General features: G+C 39.7%; 1 protein-coding gene across 2 annotated transcripts in view; it reads right to left on the reverse strand.

Moving 5' to 3' along the window:
• Positions 1–14,143, reverse strand: part of LOC117560643 (partitioning defective 3 homolog) — a gene marked incomplete at its 5' end in the record, with an annotated part of 131,533 nt that extends 117,390 nt beyond the window's left edge. For both annotated transcript variants that reach the window (XM_034237578.1, XM_034237576.1), the window contains 3 exon segments: positions 7,825–7,869; positions 9,772–9,923; positions 13,957–14,143. In XM_034237578.1, coding sequence (XP_034093469.1) covers positions 7,825–7,869; positions 9,772–9,923; positions 13,957–14,143 — 384 coding nt within the window.
• Between the last annotated feature and the right edge of the window lie 3,104 nt (positions 14,144–17,247).

Here is a 17,247-nt window from a genome sequence, read left to right on the forward strand (position 1 = left end):
TAATTAAGGTATGTATCACATGTAATTACCTGCCAGTGTGGTTGAATGATCTCAAGCCTGGAAACAAACTTAAAAACTATTGCCAAGCCTCTTGTTTACAGAGAGACTGACCAAGAGAAGTATGAAGACCGAGACAAAAAAAGAAGTGGAAAATTGAATGAATGCAGAGTGAACAAGCGGGTGGAACCTCCCATTCATCCTCATCAGTGTGCCCTGTTCCCTGAACGTCTCACTGAGAGCGGCTGATAGGCTCTTCACGCTGGCTGCACACACACTTCACGCTGCACACACACTTTATTTTAAGGCGTCAACACAGCGCCTGAAAACAGGATCATTTACACTGCGCTGGAGATCTGACCAATGGCATTTACTCAAACACCAAAAACACATTTTATTTTCAAAAGACTTGTAATGTACTTATTCATTCTTGTTTATAATAATCTGTATGTATGTAGGTTTAGCAACATAGTTTAACCTTATCTAATTGTTGATTAGAAATCGGACATCCTATATTTGTCTCAAAGGGGGAATTGTCACATACAAATATATTTATTAAATATGTATTTATTTTAGTAAGACGAATGTATTGAAAAGTTTAATTTGTTACAACAGTTTTGTGACAGTATTAGGTCGATTGTATTTGTATTGACACTGTTACTTACATGTTTACTCTTATTTATATTGTTATCTTATCTCAACTCTTATCTGTCCTGAGTTTCAATCTTATTGCTGTTGTTGCTTTGACATCTGGATTTTCCTGAGGGGATTAATAAAGGATTATGTTATCGTGTCGTAGCTTATTGTATTTTATTATATTTGATCTTATCCGATCTAATCTTACTCTATTGTATAGATTATCATATTATCTTTTAGAATCCAGTGTTTCCCATATATTGATTTATTTGTGGCAGGCCGCCTCAATTAAATATCGTCCACCACAAATGGATCTCGTAAAAAAATAAAAATAAATAATATATATTTTTATTTTTTTTAATATAATTTATTTATAAATGTTGGTGGTCTAATGGATAGTGAGGTGGGCTGATGATCGGAAGGTTGTGAGTTCAAATCCCGCCTGGAACACCACTACTAGTGTGCCCTTGAGTAAGGCACTTAGCCCTCAGTTACTCCAGGGAGAATGTCCCTGTAATCGGTCATTGTAAGTCGCTTTGGAATAAGGCGTCTGCTAAATGCCTGAATTGTAAATGATATTTTTGGGAGAATAAACCCCACAGATCCTCAACTCCGGTGTGTCTCACTCATTAACAACGCAACACAGAGCAACAAGAACGTTGTCTACAGTAGCCATGAACTCGCATGTATTTTTGTTATTTGAGGGGGGGGGGGGGTGGATGCGTGGGCCACCCGAATAGGTTAAGGGGCCTTTGGCTTTTCTTGCCGGGAGGTTGCGGTGCGGTGCCCCCACAAATAGAATCAAATTGTATCAAAATGCATCGTATAGTGTCTAACCTTAAAAATCACATCACATCACATTGTATTGCAGTGTATCGCAGTGTATTGCAGTGTATTGCATTGTAACGCATTGTATCGGATATGTATTGCATTGTATCGCATTGTATCGCATTGTATCGGATATGTATCGCATTGTATCGGATATGTATCGCATTGTATCGCATTGTATCGGATATGTATTGCATTGTATCGCATTGTATCGGATATGTATCGCGTTGTATCGGATATGTATTGCATTGTATTGCATTGTATCGCATTGTATCAGATATGTATTGCATTGTATCGCATTGTATCGGATATGTATTGCATTGTATCGCATTGTATCGGATATGTATTGCATTGTATCGCATTGTATCGGATATGTATTGCATTGTATCGCATTGTATCGGATATGTATTGCGTTGTATCAGATATGTATTGCATTGTATCGCATTGTATCAGATATGTATTGCATTGTATCGCATTGTATCGGATATGTATTGCATTGTATCGCATTGTATCGGATATGTATTGCATTGTATCGCATTGTATCGGATATGTATTGCATTGTATCGCATTGTATCGGATATGTATTGCATTGTATCGCATTGTATTGGATATGTATTGCGTTGTATCAGATATGTATTGCGTTGTATCAGATATGTATTGCATTGTATCGGATATGTATCGCGTTGTATCGGATATGTATCGCATTGTATTGCATTGTATCGGATATGTATCGCGTTGTATCGGATATGTATTGCATTGTATTGCATTGTATCGCATTGTATCGCATTGTATCGGATATGTATCGCATTGTATCAGATATGTATTGCATTGTATCGCATTGTATCGGATATGTATTGCATTGTATCGCATTGTATCGGATATGTATTGCATTGTATCGCATTGTATTGGATATGTATTGCGTTGTATCAGATATGTATTGCATTGTATCGGATATGTATCGCGTTGTATTGCATTGTATCGCATTGTATCGGATATGTATCGCGTTGTATCGGATATGTATCGCATTGTATTGCATTGTATCGCATTGTATTGGATATGTATTGCATTGTATTGCATTGTATCGGATATGTATCGCGTTGTATCAGATATGTATTGCATTGTATCGGATATGTATCGCGTTGTATCGGATATGTATCGCATTGTATTGCATTGTATCGCATTGTATCGCATTGTATCGGATATGTATCGCGTTGTATCGGATATGTATCGCATTGTATTGCATTGTATCGCATTGTATCGCATTGTATCGGATAAGTATCGCATTTAATCTTATCTTATAGAATCGTAATGTATGGTATCCAACCATATTGCATCTAATCGTTTCAAATCTTATTGCATAATATCGCATCATAACAACCTAGTGAGGAGGTTTTGTGACAATGTCCAAAAATATGCCATAAAATACTTTACAAATAAAGTTCTCGCCTTTTTGCATATCTTTTCTGACATCAAAGGTATTAAATCATGTCAGGCCAAACGGCACACAGTAGTACAGTCTCATTTTAAAAGATAGCTAAATGGATTATTTAAAATCTGGTGAGTGAGTTCTGAGTAATCTTTGTCAGTGTGTTTGTTCAGAGAGACGGATAAAGATGATCCCACCAAGTTAAGCAGTGTTGGCTTACAATAACAAACACAGAGCGTCCGTGTAGCGCCTGAAACGAGCAGAGGTCAGACTGGAGATATTGATTCAGAGAGGAGAAAGGAAATCTCTCTTTATTTAAGCCGGCTCTGACACCTCTATATGTGAAGAGTCAGATGGTGAAACAACAGTTATATAGAGCCTTTCCATTCTTAACATATTTCCTGTTATCTGAAACCCAGGATGTGTAAATTATCGGTAACGCTAACATACTAATCCACAAAACGAAACATAATCCTGTTTTAGGATTAGAGTATTATTACCTCTAGGAAAAACGTCCTTCTTCCCAAAATTCATTTAAAATGGGATGAGCAGCCGGGTGCTTCTTCACAGGTATTAAAGGCCCCCTATTATACGGTTTGTCATCAATATATTACAGGTTTCAGATATATCCAGAACATGTCTCTGAAGTGTTTGGCTCTAAACACCAAACAGATCATTGTAGCATTACCCATAATCCCCTCTGTTTCAGCCCTGTTTCAAAAGTGCTGATTCTCTGTCTGTTACTTTAGATGAAGATAAGGAGCCCCTCCCCACGCCCCTCTGAGAGAGATTTGGTTACAAAGAACTCAATGGTGCTCTAGGAGGAGATTCATGTGATAAGGTGGGGGGGGGGTTACCTTGGTTGCTGATTGGCTAATGGTTACTCAAGACAACACATGTTGATGACATCATAAAGTGGCCAAAATCTGATCAGCTCATTTTCAGACAGGTTTTTATAAAAATGGATCAAAAAGAGAGAGAATCTTTGTTCCTGAAACTTTCAGAGTCTCTTGACACAGAGGAGACACATGGTGATGTAGAGGAGACATGAAGAAGAGGGGACACATGTTGATGTAGAAGAGACATGAAGAAGAGGGGACACATGTTGATGTAGAAGAGACATGAAGAAGAGGGGACACATGTTGATGTAGAAGAGACATGAAGAAGAGGGGACACATGTTGATGTAGAAGAGACATGAAGAAGATGTGGGGAAGGGAACACATGTTGATGTAGAAGAGACATGAAGAAGAGGGGACACATGTTGATGTAGAAGAGACATGAAGAAGAGGGGACACATGTTGATGTAGAAGAGACATGAAGAAGAGGGGACACATGTTGATGTAGAAGAGACATGAAGAAGAGGGGACACATGTTGATGTAGAAGAGACATGAAGAAGAGGGGACACATGTTGATGTAGAAGAGACGTGAAGAAGAGGGGACACATGTTGATGTAGAAGAGACGACACATGTTGATGTAGAGAGACTGAGAAGAGACGACACATGTTGATGTAGAAGAGACATGAAGAAGAGGGGACACATGTTGATGTAGAAGAGACATGAAGAAGAGGGGACACATGTTGATGTAGAAGAGACATGAAGAAGAGGGGACACATGTTGATGTAGAATAGACGTGAATAGACGTGAATAAGTGGATTTGCATAATAGATGACCTTTACATGGGATCGGTAACAGGACGCTTCTTCACAGGTATTAATACATGTCTAGACAAATTCTGCATTAAGTTGTGGATACTGCCAACAGTCCTGCATTGTCCTCCATCACTGAAGTGTCTTCATCCAACATGTGGCCAAAGCCTGTGTCAATAAAGCTCTCAGCCAATCACAGCTCAGGATTCAATGTCTACTTCATCCCGCCTCTCAGAGGTATCACTGTCTTTGGTTTCAGCAGGATGGTTGTGTTCTGGCTTGGGGAAATGGACCATGGATCATGTATACTTACTGGGGGTTAGGGTTTGTTAGAATGCTGGTAAGGGGACACCACGGGCCACAAAGTGAAAATAAACCCCGGACACTTAAGACAACAGGGTAAATCTATTAGCAGCCGTCATTAAGGGAATTGAGAGGGTATTAGATTCCAAAAAGGAAAACATATCTTCTTCACACTTAACATCTACCTTAAAACATATATTATACATCAGTATGTTTACCCTAGAAACCTGCAGATTTAACGACTACATTTTAGATTTTCAAAGTAAAACTAGATCACTGATTCAGACAAAACAATGGTGCTTGAAGGATGTGTATTTTGTAAATTGTTTAATTGTATATATATATCTCTAATATGTTTTAATGCATGCTTCTTGGGTAATATTAATCTGTCTTTTTTTGCTGTAACAAATGCAACTTTCCTCTCTGTGGGACGAATACAGTATAATAATAAGTATTCTGAACATTTCAAGAGTTTGACGATGAAACTAGATCCTATGAAGTGTCAGATGGAAAGGAAGTCATTACAGGTCTGAATAAGTGGTCAGATTATTGCAGATTATGCAGAAAATGCTCATGAATCCTCTTTCTAACTGTCATATGCTTTTATTTTGAAATACACTGACAAACTACCTATTCTGTCACTTAGGGATGATGACTGTGTGGATTTCAGGATTTATTTTGCTTGCTGAGTTGTTAACTTTTCCTAAGTGTTGTGACATTATGCAAACAAACAGCCGACTCATCTGTTGCCTCCATTTGGCAGATATTATAAAATATGCAACACACAATCTCATCCTTTGCCGACTCATGATATCATAATGTGACAGAAAGTTGGAAACAATCTCTTCTCCATCTCACGGCTGCCCACACACTTCTAAAACGCTTCAACACAACCAATGTCAGTCAGTCAGAGTGTTGTGCGTCAGTCACTGAGTCCGTAGACTTCGCCATCGGCAGCAAACCAAATTAAAACTGTGCAATTTAGCTTTTATATCGTACTACAAACAACACTGTATACATTTTAATAAACATGTACTTGTTCTATATTGAATTACAATGTGTACATTTGTACTTTAACTTCTTATGTTAATCACTTTATTGTGTTTGACTTTTAATTGCAGATTCTTTAATAAACTTCTTATTTTTATATTTTTGGTTTATTTGAACTTTGATAGAATATTTTGTATTCAATACTTATAATACTAGCTAACACTGTACACATTGCAATGAACATATCATATATCATGTGCATATTTGTACTTTCTTATTTTAATATCAACTTTATTTCGTTTGATTTAATCATTTTATTGCACATTTCAGAATTCTTACGTTTCTATAAATATGTTTATTTTATTATGATTCTCTTTTATTGGACATTTACTTTAACCTTACATGCTTTAATAACATTACAATTTAATTAAATGTTCGTATTGCACAGACCTTCTTCAACTTCTAGCCGTTAATATAAATATTTATATTTCATTTTCTTATTTATTCTTCTCTTATTTGACTTCATTATATTTGAAATCAGAGCCACTGTCATGAAACCCTATCATGTCTCTCCGGATAAATACAGTTTTCAGATTTTCCACATCACTTCCTCTGCGTTTCTGTTTTACTACGGAGTGAGAGTTCACATCCAAACCAACAAGTTACGAGACACTAAACCTCTCGTGTCTGCACGTCCTTTTCACGTTGATGCTCTCAGAAGTCTTTCTACTCAGGCGACGGTGTAAACGTACAGGACTTTGACAAAGACAGATGACTCTGTCGGCTCGATGCCTTAACCAAGGACACAGTGCTTTTTTCTGCTGTTCCTCTCCCTACACACACACACATGTACAATCCTGACACACACACACACATGTACAATCCTGACACACACACACACACATGTACAATCCTGACACACACACACACACATATGTATAATCCTGACACACACACACCATGTAAACATCACTTCAGGGGACATTACATTGACTTACATGCATTTCCTGGAGACTTAGCCTAACCTTAATCATAACCAACACATGCCTAACCCTAACCCTAACCAAGTCTTCACCCTAAAATTAATGATTCACCTCATGGGGACCTCCATTTTGTCCCCATAAGGGAGGCGAGTCCCCACACGTGACTGTGTAAACAGATTTAGGTCCCCACAAGTATATTAATGCTAGGACACACACACACACACACACACACACACACACACACACACACACACACACACACACACACACACACACACACACACACACACACACACACACACACACACACACACACACACACACACACACACACACACACACACACACACACACACACACACACACACACACACACACACACACCACACACACACACACACCACACACACACACACACACACACACACACACACACCACACACACACCACACACACACACACACACACACACACACACACACACACACAGCTATCGGGATGTTAAGAGCATTCCATGGAATATAACAAAAAGTGTATCTCGAGCCGGTTTCTCAAACTTACCTACCCCACCTTTAAAGGGCCCTTTTATGACCATTGTCAGGTTCATATTGGTATTTAGTGTCTCTACTCTGACACGAGTTCATGTTCAAAAAGCACTTTATAAACACAGGAGAGGGAAAAACCCAAAAAGCTTAATAGAACCTCTCTAATACAAAATGTGCCATACGAGCGATTATAGTGCAGGTAATTTCTCTACTTTGCTTTATGAGTTACGGTGTATAAGTGCTGAATGTGATTGGATAACACCATATTATGCGGAATAAAACCATAACACAGCAATACTTTCTGTGTAAATCCGACCTCCTGGGGGCTTTTAATTATACCTCTAAGTCAAACACCACTTCTACTCCACAGTCCCAGGCTTTTAGATATGAACCTTAAGAAGACAAAGTGATGGGATGGAAGTGAAGGTAATGTTCTTTCCATTCTACCTTCCTCTCCCCGGTCCTTACCTGTGAAGTCGGAGGCACGAGGGGTGAGGTTAATCTCGTCGGCTACTGTTAAAGGAAGTGGAAGGAAAGAAAGGGAGGGGTACAAACATTTGGGGGTTTCAGTTAGTAAATGACATTCCTCATGCAACATCCAGGTAGCGCTGCAAACACATCACACAATGCTTCATCTCAATTAGGACGGGACGCCATGCGAGACGAGGGGGTGGGGGTGGAGGTGGAGGGGGATGAAAGGAGGGTTTCTGAGGATAGCAATCAAGACGTTGTTGTGGTATCAACACGGCACAGAGCGGCAATCTGCTCGGGAAGATTAGATATGATTATAGAGAGTGAGAGCGGGGAGACTGGTGCAGCCAAAGCAATCAGCGACTGTTCCGAGCCATTTCAAGGAGAATCAACTCGGGGGAACTTCTCCACTTTTTGGCGAGAGGTGTCCCGTACAGAGGCAGAATATATTTACATAGAACGAGTGTTGGGGAGATGTGCAGGGATGTGTGGAAACGGTTACAGGAAATCTGAGGTTTTTTAAAAAGGTTTTACAGAGTTTGAAGGAGCTGAGGTGTGCTAGGAAAGTTCAAAATGACCCACAGATTGTAATATCTGAACCTCCTATAGCTGATACCACGTGATGATAATGTGTGACTGAATGAGGTTTTCACCGATGGTGGAATTTAACCCTTAAATATTTTGTAAAATTAAGCGATTGCTATTTTCTACAATACACCCATATAACACTGTTTTTACACCGTTTATACAAATGAGACACACATATTAAAACCATATTACTACACTGTTATTACACCCATTGTCACAATATTACATCCATATCGCGCATGGAGACAGCCGGTCAAATGACCATTTAAGGTTTAACGTGATGATAATGTGTGACTGAACCCAGGCGGAGGTTTTCACCAGTGGTGGAATTTAAATTACTCAAATATTGCACTTAAGTACAACTACCTAATTCCGATTATAATCTAAAAGAAAGTATAAGTACACTACTAAATAAACATTGAAATACATGTTTATTTATTCATGTTAAAATATCCAGCAGAAGCATCAAGACAATTTACGAATATATTTTATTCATCTCCGATCACAATAAGTGTATGTTATACTACAAATAACAGTGTTTTATACTATGGATACTAGTACTTTAAACTTGTGATTCCTCACGGATTAGTGTTGTGATTAACGTGACTAAAACTAATTAAAATCTGTTCCACCATTGACACAAAGGCATAACTGATAACAATCCAATCATTTCATATTATTCTGACATGGGTAATTACAAACCTAAATATACTTTATGCCAATACTACTTTTACCTAAGAAGGAGCCTAACCTGGACACATTGGATTATCCTTCAGCCGCGTTTTTATCGTTGTAATGCCATTGAACACAACTTCTGATCAGAACACCACAAAGTTAAGACGTTTTTAGCTGGGTTCGGATCGCTCAGTGGTGATACTTATATGTCTGGAATCTGTGGAATCTCAGCTTGCTAATCGATATCTTGTTTGTGCAGATCCGATAAGTAACAAGGGTATTTAAACGTGAGTTCTGTGCTAAGTGTGTTAGCATTTGTTCGCTCAGGGCTAATTCAGAGCCTTTGTTATTACCCTTATGTTTCGTTTAGCTAAAAATGGTTAGTATCGTCTGAAAGCTGAGTCTCTGAGTAAGTGGGTATGACACATTCATACTTTATTAAATGTTAAGAAGCCCTCAGACGCCGTTTCTTGCAAGATGTTGCGTTTTTCCCCCGCCCGGGGTTTAACTGGTTAACTTGTAACAGTCTAATTTAGTATTGCTAATTTTAGTTAAGTATAAAATCTACACTATCCACCACTGGTTTCACATCCTGCCTCAGGCCCTGCTCTGAAACAACATGTGTTACCTCCCTGTAATGAGATGAATATCTTAAATGAAGAGGTTTTTAAAGTGTTGTACCTAGATCCATGCTCTTGGACTTGCGTGTCTTGATGATCTCGAGGTGAGCGGCGTCTCCAAACTGTTTGGTGCGCTTCTCCGACATGCTCTGGCGCCCGAAGCCTTCCCTTTGAAAGCTGCCGTCCGGATCGTTTTCATCTGGATTCACCGAGCTGGAGAAAAGGTACGATAAGAGGATTGTAATGATCCCACAGAGGACACAATGTGTGTGACAGCTCTAAAAGGAAGCATGCGAACAGATGAGAAGCTCGATAACTCACTTTTCTAGCAATTTCTATCTCAAATATGGAGACTGAGGAAAGGTGTAATGAGAGGAAGAGGAAGTAAGAAAGTGGTGGGTTTAAGTACAATAGGGTGACAAATGTTCAAAGAACGTATTTTCTTTCAACTCGTACATTTGAAAAAGGAAAAAAGAGATGGAGGGAAATCTAAAGAAGAATTGGGAGGGTTTAAAAAGTAAGAAAAATGAAAGAAAATGAAGTGTTGGAGGAATAAGTGACTGAGGCTAAAAAGAACAAAGTCAGAGACAGGAAATGAGCATGGGGGGGAATATTAAGAGAAAGAAAAGGAAAGGGCAGAGCGATCAGAGGAGGCTGGAAGAAAAGAGGAATGCAGCTTCAGAGGTGGTGTGGGACAGAGAGGAACACCAGATCACACCGGGGAAGAAAGACAAACAAACAAGGAACAGAATGAGAAAACATAGAAACTGTAGAAACATTATATAGAAATGTATCGGAGAGCCAAAGTATTTCTCATCGCTGACCAGATTACACTTAAAGATCAAATGCAAAGCTTCCAAATATGCTACATTTTTATAGAAATGTTGTTTTTAAGATTTAAAAAATTTAAATCGAGATAATACACCCGAAAAAAAGCTTTTTATTGATACAAAACTCGACCCAAAGCCGTCTGAATTTCTGACATGACCTCCCCAGCAGCCTCCGCGCGCGTGACGTCATACATGCCAAACAGTCTCTGGACCAAACATCCCGACTCGGCAGTCTCGGTCACAAGTTTTTCGACAAGAAAACTGAATTAACATGGGTTATTGTTGTGCTTTTTGTTGTACGAACGGTGCGGGATCTGGGAGAGTTTTTCATGTATTTCCCAAAGACCAAATCATCCGCAAAAAATGGATTTTGTTAGTGAATCGTGTTGGCTGGCAACCGACAAAATGGAGCAGGTTGTGTTCTGATCACTTCGCGTGTGATGCATACGACGTTGATCCTGCTATCATGAAGTCTGTTGGTGGAGAAGCATTAATAGCACGTCGGAGGCTGAAACCCGGAGCCGTCCCCTCCATATTTCAGCACAAGAAACCACTGAAAGAACGAAAGAGCCGGGCGATGCAGAAACGCCAAAGAATTGAGGTAAACAACTTTTGATTAGATTTCAAAGCGCACGGAGCACAGCAGATAACGCAGATAACGGAATTTCAGTTTTATTAAGTTGTATTGCTTATAGAGGTGGGCACCGTTAGATTATGTGTCTTTACGATCATAAACAATGTGTTGGATGTGGAGCTAGGATAAGTAATAAGGGAACTAGGAGTGATTATAGTATTTCCTCTTCGACATCAGAGGCTCGTAGAGATAGGGTTGGATGTCGACAACATACTCCAGATATTGGGTGGCCTCCGACTCAGAATCAGACATGATAAGCCGGGTGGAAATATGTTAGGCATTGAACAAATTCCCATCCACCTCGTCCTTGTGAGGTGAGTCCGCCTGGACTTTATTTCTCTAAACCTCTCTAAAAAGGTCAAATTTCACTTGTTTTGCATCAATCTTGATACAGGGTACTTATTATATGTTATAGTTTGGATTCCTAAAGCTTTTAGTCTATAGTCTACTCAGAATCAGACATGATAGACGAAACTAGTTGTACTATCGGCGGAAGCCGCTGTGATTGATAAGCCAGGTGGAAATATGTTTGGCACATCTGACGTCACGCGCCGCCATCTTGCGGAGGAGCGGCGGAGAAAATAAATCGTCGGACTTGGTGTTGGGGGTTGAACAAAATTAATATTGCGCATTGCCAGACTCATATTATCTCCGATTTTAATACTGCAATATCTTAGATAGTGTTGTAGCTATATTATTTCGATTGTACTGGCAATTATACAAAAAGCTTTGCATTTGATCTTTAAAGTGGACCTATCATGCTATATTGGAAACATATAGGGCCATACCTATACAAAACATGTCTGTGAGGTTTTTTGCTTAAAATCCCAAACAGATCCCCCATTGTAGCTCAAACTGCTCAAACCCCTCTTTTGCAGCCCTGTTAGAGAAACGCAGATCTTGGGTCCTTAGCTTTAAAAAATAAAAGAGGAGGCGGAGCTAATGCCTGATCAGAAATCTACCGGAGATACAAATAAAAGTTACATTTGGTTGTGATAAAACGCCATCCTGTTCTAAACCACATCAAGGATTATGTCAGAAACAGTATGGAGCTCAAAAGCTTTTTCTCTTGCCGGTTTATCACAAGGTGAGTTCCTTTTTTATTTCCTGCTTTTTAAACACGTGCTCTCCAGTACAGGTTAGCTCTGAGTGTTAGCGATGCTAATGTAAACAAAGACGAGATTACGTCCAAAACAGGTCAGGCATTGTTTCTGATAGCAACTCTCTGCGGGTCCGCCATCCGATTTGACGTCATATCGGCAGCGAATCTGTATCCGCTCGTTGTACCCCCGTTTTTAAAAGATTTGGGTACGGAGGAAAAGAGAGAAGGTTTTATTTTCTGACGCTGCGTGATTTCCTCGACGCACCGGGGACACATATTGATGTATAAAAGACATCACAAAGTGCATTTTGCATGATAGGTCCCCTTTAAGTTGCAACAGTAGCCGGTGTTTAAGATAAGATGAGATGTAAATTATTTAATTCCAATGTGGGAAATGTTTGCGTCGCAGCATAAAGGACAAGGCATTGCACATAAGAGAAATTAAGAGTAAAAATAAACAATTCTAAAATGTAAACATCGCAAATAGAAATAAAACAGCATTACAAATGTAGAAAATATACATGTTGTAATATCATATAATATAATACTCTGAATTTACAAAAAATATATAACATGTATCATATTATTTGATAATGATTAGTTGCAGTGTTATGCGATGTGTTCCCCTGACATTGAGGTGCATACACAGCAGCAGTGTGTGTGTGTGTGTGTGTGTGTGTGTGTGTGTGTGTGTGTGTGTGTGTGTGTGTGTGTGTGTGTGTGTGTGTGTGTTTCACATCTGAGAGGCCATACGGATGAGAGCTGCCTACAATCAGGGGCCAATCAGAGAGAGGACACACACACACACACACACTGTACAGGACACACACTGACCTCGTTCAAAACTACAAGCTCTCATAAGAGGATTATTATATAAGTGATTATTGAAATTCTAGGCTTGTCCATGCCCTTAGAATTAACTTGAAATGTCAAATGTTTGCAAAGCATGCCTTAATATAATTACACAGAACATCTCCTGATTAGAGTTCTGCACTGATAGCGTCTTTTTGGAGGTCAACCACTTGATGACGGTTGAAGCGTAGATGTAATATCCAGAAGTAAAACGCTAACTCTAGGTTATAAAATACATAAATCAGTCACATGACTTCCTGTCACCACCGCTAATGTTCAGCGAGATGGCGTTAAACAGTTTCATTGAGACACTGAGACTCATGACACATAAAGGCATAGCATACACTATAAGCTGATTTTGCTTATGTCGGAGGACAACATGTGAATATCTCCACACCTTATTTCAGGCATCTGGCCGGACACTCCTTAAAACGCAGTGGCTTGAAGACGAGGGACACAAAAAGTGCAGAAATGCTGATTCATTGCCAAGTTTTAGGACTTATTCCTGCACCACCCTGTACATCTAAACACTACGTTAGTCTGATGTCACAGCGTAGGAGACAACCAGCACAACAACAGCTGTTCATCTCCTCACAGCTCACTATACTTCATGTGTCTTTGTTTTGTTTCCTTCTTCTACATTTCATACTTGTGGTTTTGTAATAATATATTGTTGTAAATTGTTTAATGAATGAATTCTTATCATTTCACTATTGGATTGTATTATCCTTGATGCTTTGGCAATATTGTTCATGTGACATTCATGCCAATAAAGCGTATTGAATTGAATTGAAGACTGAGGGAGGGAAAGTGAAGGTTGTTGCCCACCTGTTGCTCTGAGGAGGCGGCTCTTTGGCCCAGGGCGGCGTCAGGTCGGCGGTGAAGCCCACATCATCGTGGGAGCTGGATGATGATTGGTCGGAGAGAGGGGGGGGCAGGAGGGGCGGCCGGTCGTCCTCGATGATCACCGTGTCGTCCTGCGGCATGTTGACGGTGGGCGACAGCTGGTAGTTTCCTGGAGGAGAAAACATCATGTCTTTATTCCTCACATCTTTCCATTTGTTGATTGACGACGTTTCTCTTCATGTTCTGAGTGTTTCAGTGCTTTCTGCTGCCGTGTCCACGATCAGTCTAATGATGAGGAGACCATTTAAAGCTCACCTATTATGCTAAATCTACTTCTCCATGTCTCTTCTACATCAACATGTGTCCCCTCTTCTTCATGTCTCTTCTACATCAACATGTGTCCCCTCTTCTTCATGTCTCTTCTACATCAACATGTGTCCCCTCTTCTTCATGTCTCTTCTACATCAACATGTGTCCCCTCTTCTTCATGTCTCTTCTACATCAACATGTGTCCCCTCTTCTTCATGTCTCTTCTACATCAACATGTGTCCCCTCTGTGGAAAGAGACTCTGAAAGTTACAGGAACAAACATTCTCTCTCTTTTTGATCCATTTCTATCAAAACCTGTCTGAAAATGAGCTGATCAGATTTTGGCCACTTTATGATGTCATAACGATGTTTTGTCTTGAGTAACCATTAGCCAATCAGCAACCAAGGTAACCCCCCCCCCCCTTATCACCTGAATCTCCTCCTAGAGCACCATTGAGTTACTTTGTAACCAAATCTCTCTCAGAGGGGCGTGGGGAGGGGCTCCTTAATTTCATCTAAAGTAACAGACAAAGAATCAGCCCTTTGGAAACAGGGCTGAAACAGAGGGGATTATGGGTAATGCTGCAATGATCTGTTTGGTGTTTCAGCCAATCAGAGACAGGCTCTGTATATATCTGAGACCTGTAATATATTGATGAAAAACAGTATAATAGGGGACCTTTATGGCTTTAATGTCATTTGCACATTAGCTACAGTGTAGATATGGCAATGAAATACGTAGGTCACGGGCTCCTCCAACAGTGCAACATATATATAGGACATAGAACAAACAGATACAATAGTGAAGAGAGATGGAGAGGAGCCATAGACACGGCAGCCATCATCATTGTGATGTCATCTCCATTGTTAACGCCTCTCGTAGCAGAGGAGCTGTTACTTGAATGTTTCAGTCTGACTCCTTGATCCTATCTGTGACCCCATATTATAAAATAGACTCTCCTTCAGAATCAAAGAGCATCTCCTCTTTCCCTTGTCTAGTTGTGTCTGATATAATATAATAATACACAGAGAGGTACATCATTTTAGTGACAAAAGGACTCATTCACATATTCAAATGACCAGAACACAATCAGCCTTTGTCACACAGAATTTATCATTTCAAAATCATGGATGTACTAAATGACTCGGCTAATTCAGCACATTGACAGGAAACCAGGGGTCATTTGAGACTTAGCATAGAGCGCTGTTGCTTCCCCAACTTATTGACACAAATAATAAACATTGTGAATAAATGTGTCTTCAAAGTGAATCATAAAATGGCCTTTCTTATTTCTCTTGTCTAGTTGTGTCCGATGCAGAACAATTAGACAGTGAGAGGTCTATTGTTTTAGCTGTTCTGCTCAACGTTTTTTAAGTCGTGAGTACATAACAAACCCAGCGATGAGGCACATTTTCACCGTTCAGAGCAAACATGGATATCGATGATGAATCACTGCACAGCTGCTGATGTCTCCGCACAACAACCACAATCACTGTGAAAGGACTCGTGTTAGCGTCTACATAATGCATCGAATATGAGTTTACGTCACAGACACACACGCTGCAGATTGAGAGCTATGTCAATTGATCAAAGCTCAATTTTATTCCATGTGTGATTTCATTGAAATATTTAAGATATAGGAACATTAGACAATGGTCTGTTCAAATAACTCTAACTTATGTACAGTTTAGGGATGCCAGCGATTATTCGATTATTCGTTACAGTCTCCATAATCGAATATTATTTTTAAAAATCGATTTTATTTATATATTTTTTTATTATTATTTATGTTTTTTTAGTTTCAACCAAAATATAGACTAATGCTAATAATAGTATTAACAATTGTAAATGGCCATTGGTCACACCACCAGTTTGTTTTACTGTAAACTTGGAGGAAGCACGCTACACACCGCCCCCGCCCCCGCCCCCGCCCTCCCTCACACGTGCGACTAAAGATGAACAAAGCGGCAGGTAAAAAGAGTTCCTCCTCGTGGAACTACTTCGAACTTATAAGTACAAAGGAAGTGAAATGCAGGCTCTGCGAAAAGATGTTGGTCTATCATAGCTCAACCTCAGCAATGCGTTCGCATTTGACAGCCTACAGCCTGTATTAATAATAGCATTGCAATAAATAAATTGCTATAATAATATTTATTGCAATGCTGCTATTATTAATACAAGCTGTAGCCTGTATTTAATAATGGCAGCATTGCAATAAATACATTGTGCGCGCATAGCGCATCTCCAAATAAAGGCAATGGCAGGCACTTTAGAAAATAACAAAAAATAAACCAACATCATGTTGATGTTGGTTTCTTTGTCGTTTATTTTGTTTGTACTGTTAAACATGTTCCAGTAAAGAAAACAACGGAATTCCTTTTGTCTGAGTTTTTTTTTTTGTCCCGCGGGGGGGTCGGTCGATTAATCGATTATTATTCGCCAGGGCTGCCGAATAATCGATTTTGATCATGGTCAGTTTCTGGCAACCCTAGTACAGTTGTGGTCGAAAGTTGACATAGACTTGTAAAGAACATGTATTAGATTTGATCACATTTTCAGAAGACCATTATAAATTCATAAAAGAACCAAACTTCATGATTTTTGTTTTGTGACAAAAGCCGCTTTCACATCAAGTACTTTGCTGTACTTAGTTCCCAGCACTTAGTTCCCAGCACTTAGTTCCCAGCACTTAGTTCCCAGCACTCAGTTCCCAGCACTCAGTTCCCAGCACTCAGTTCCCAGCACTTAGTTCCCAGCACTCAGTTCCCAGCACTTAGTACCCAGCACTCAGTTCCCAGCACTTAGTTCCCAGCACTTAGTACCCAGCACTTAGTTCCCAGCACTTAGTTCCCAGCACTCAGTTCCCAGCACTCAGTTCCCAGCACTTAGTTCCCAGCACTCAGTTCCCAGCACTTAGTACCCAGCACTCAGTTCCCAGCACTTAGTTCCCAGCACTCAGTTCC

Source organism: Gymnodraco acuticeps, unplaced genomic scaffold (genome assembly GCF_902827175.1).
Source record: "Gymnodraco acuticeps unplaced genomic scaffold, fGymAcu1.1, whole genome shotgun sequence".
Taxonomy (NCBI): Eukaryota; Metazoa; Chordata; class Actinopteri; order Perciformes; family Bathydraconidae; genus Gymnodraco; species Gymnodraco acuticeps.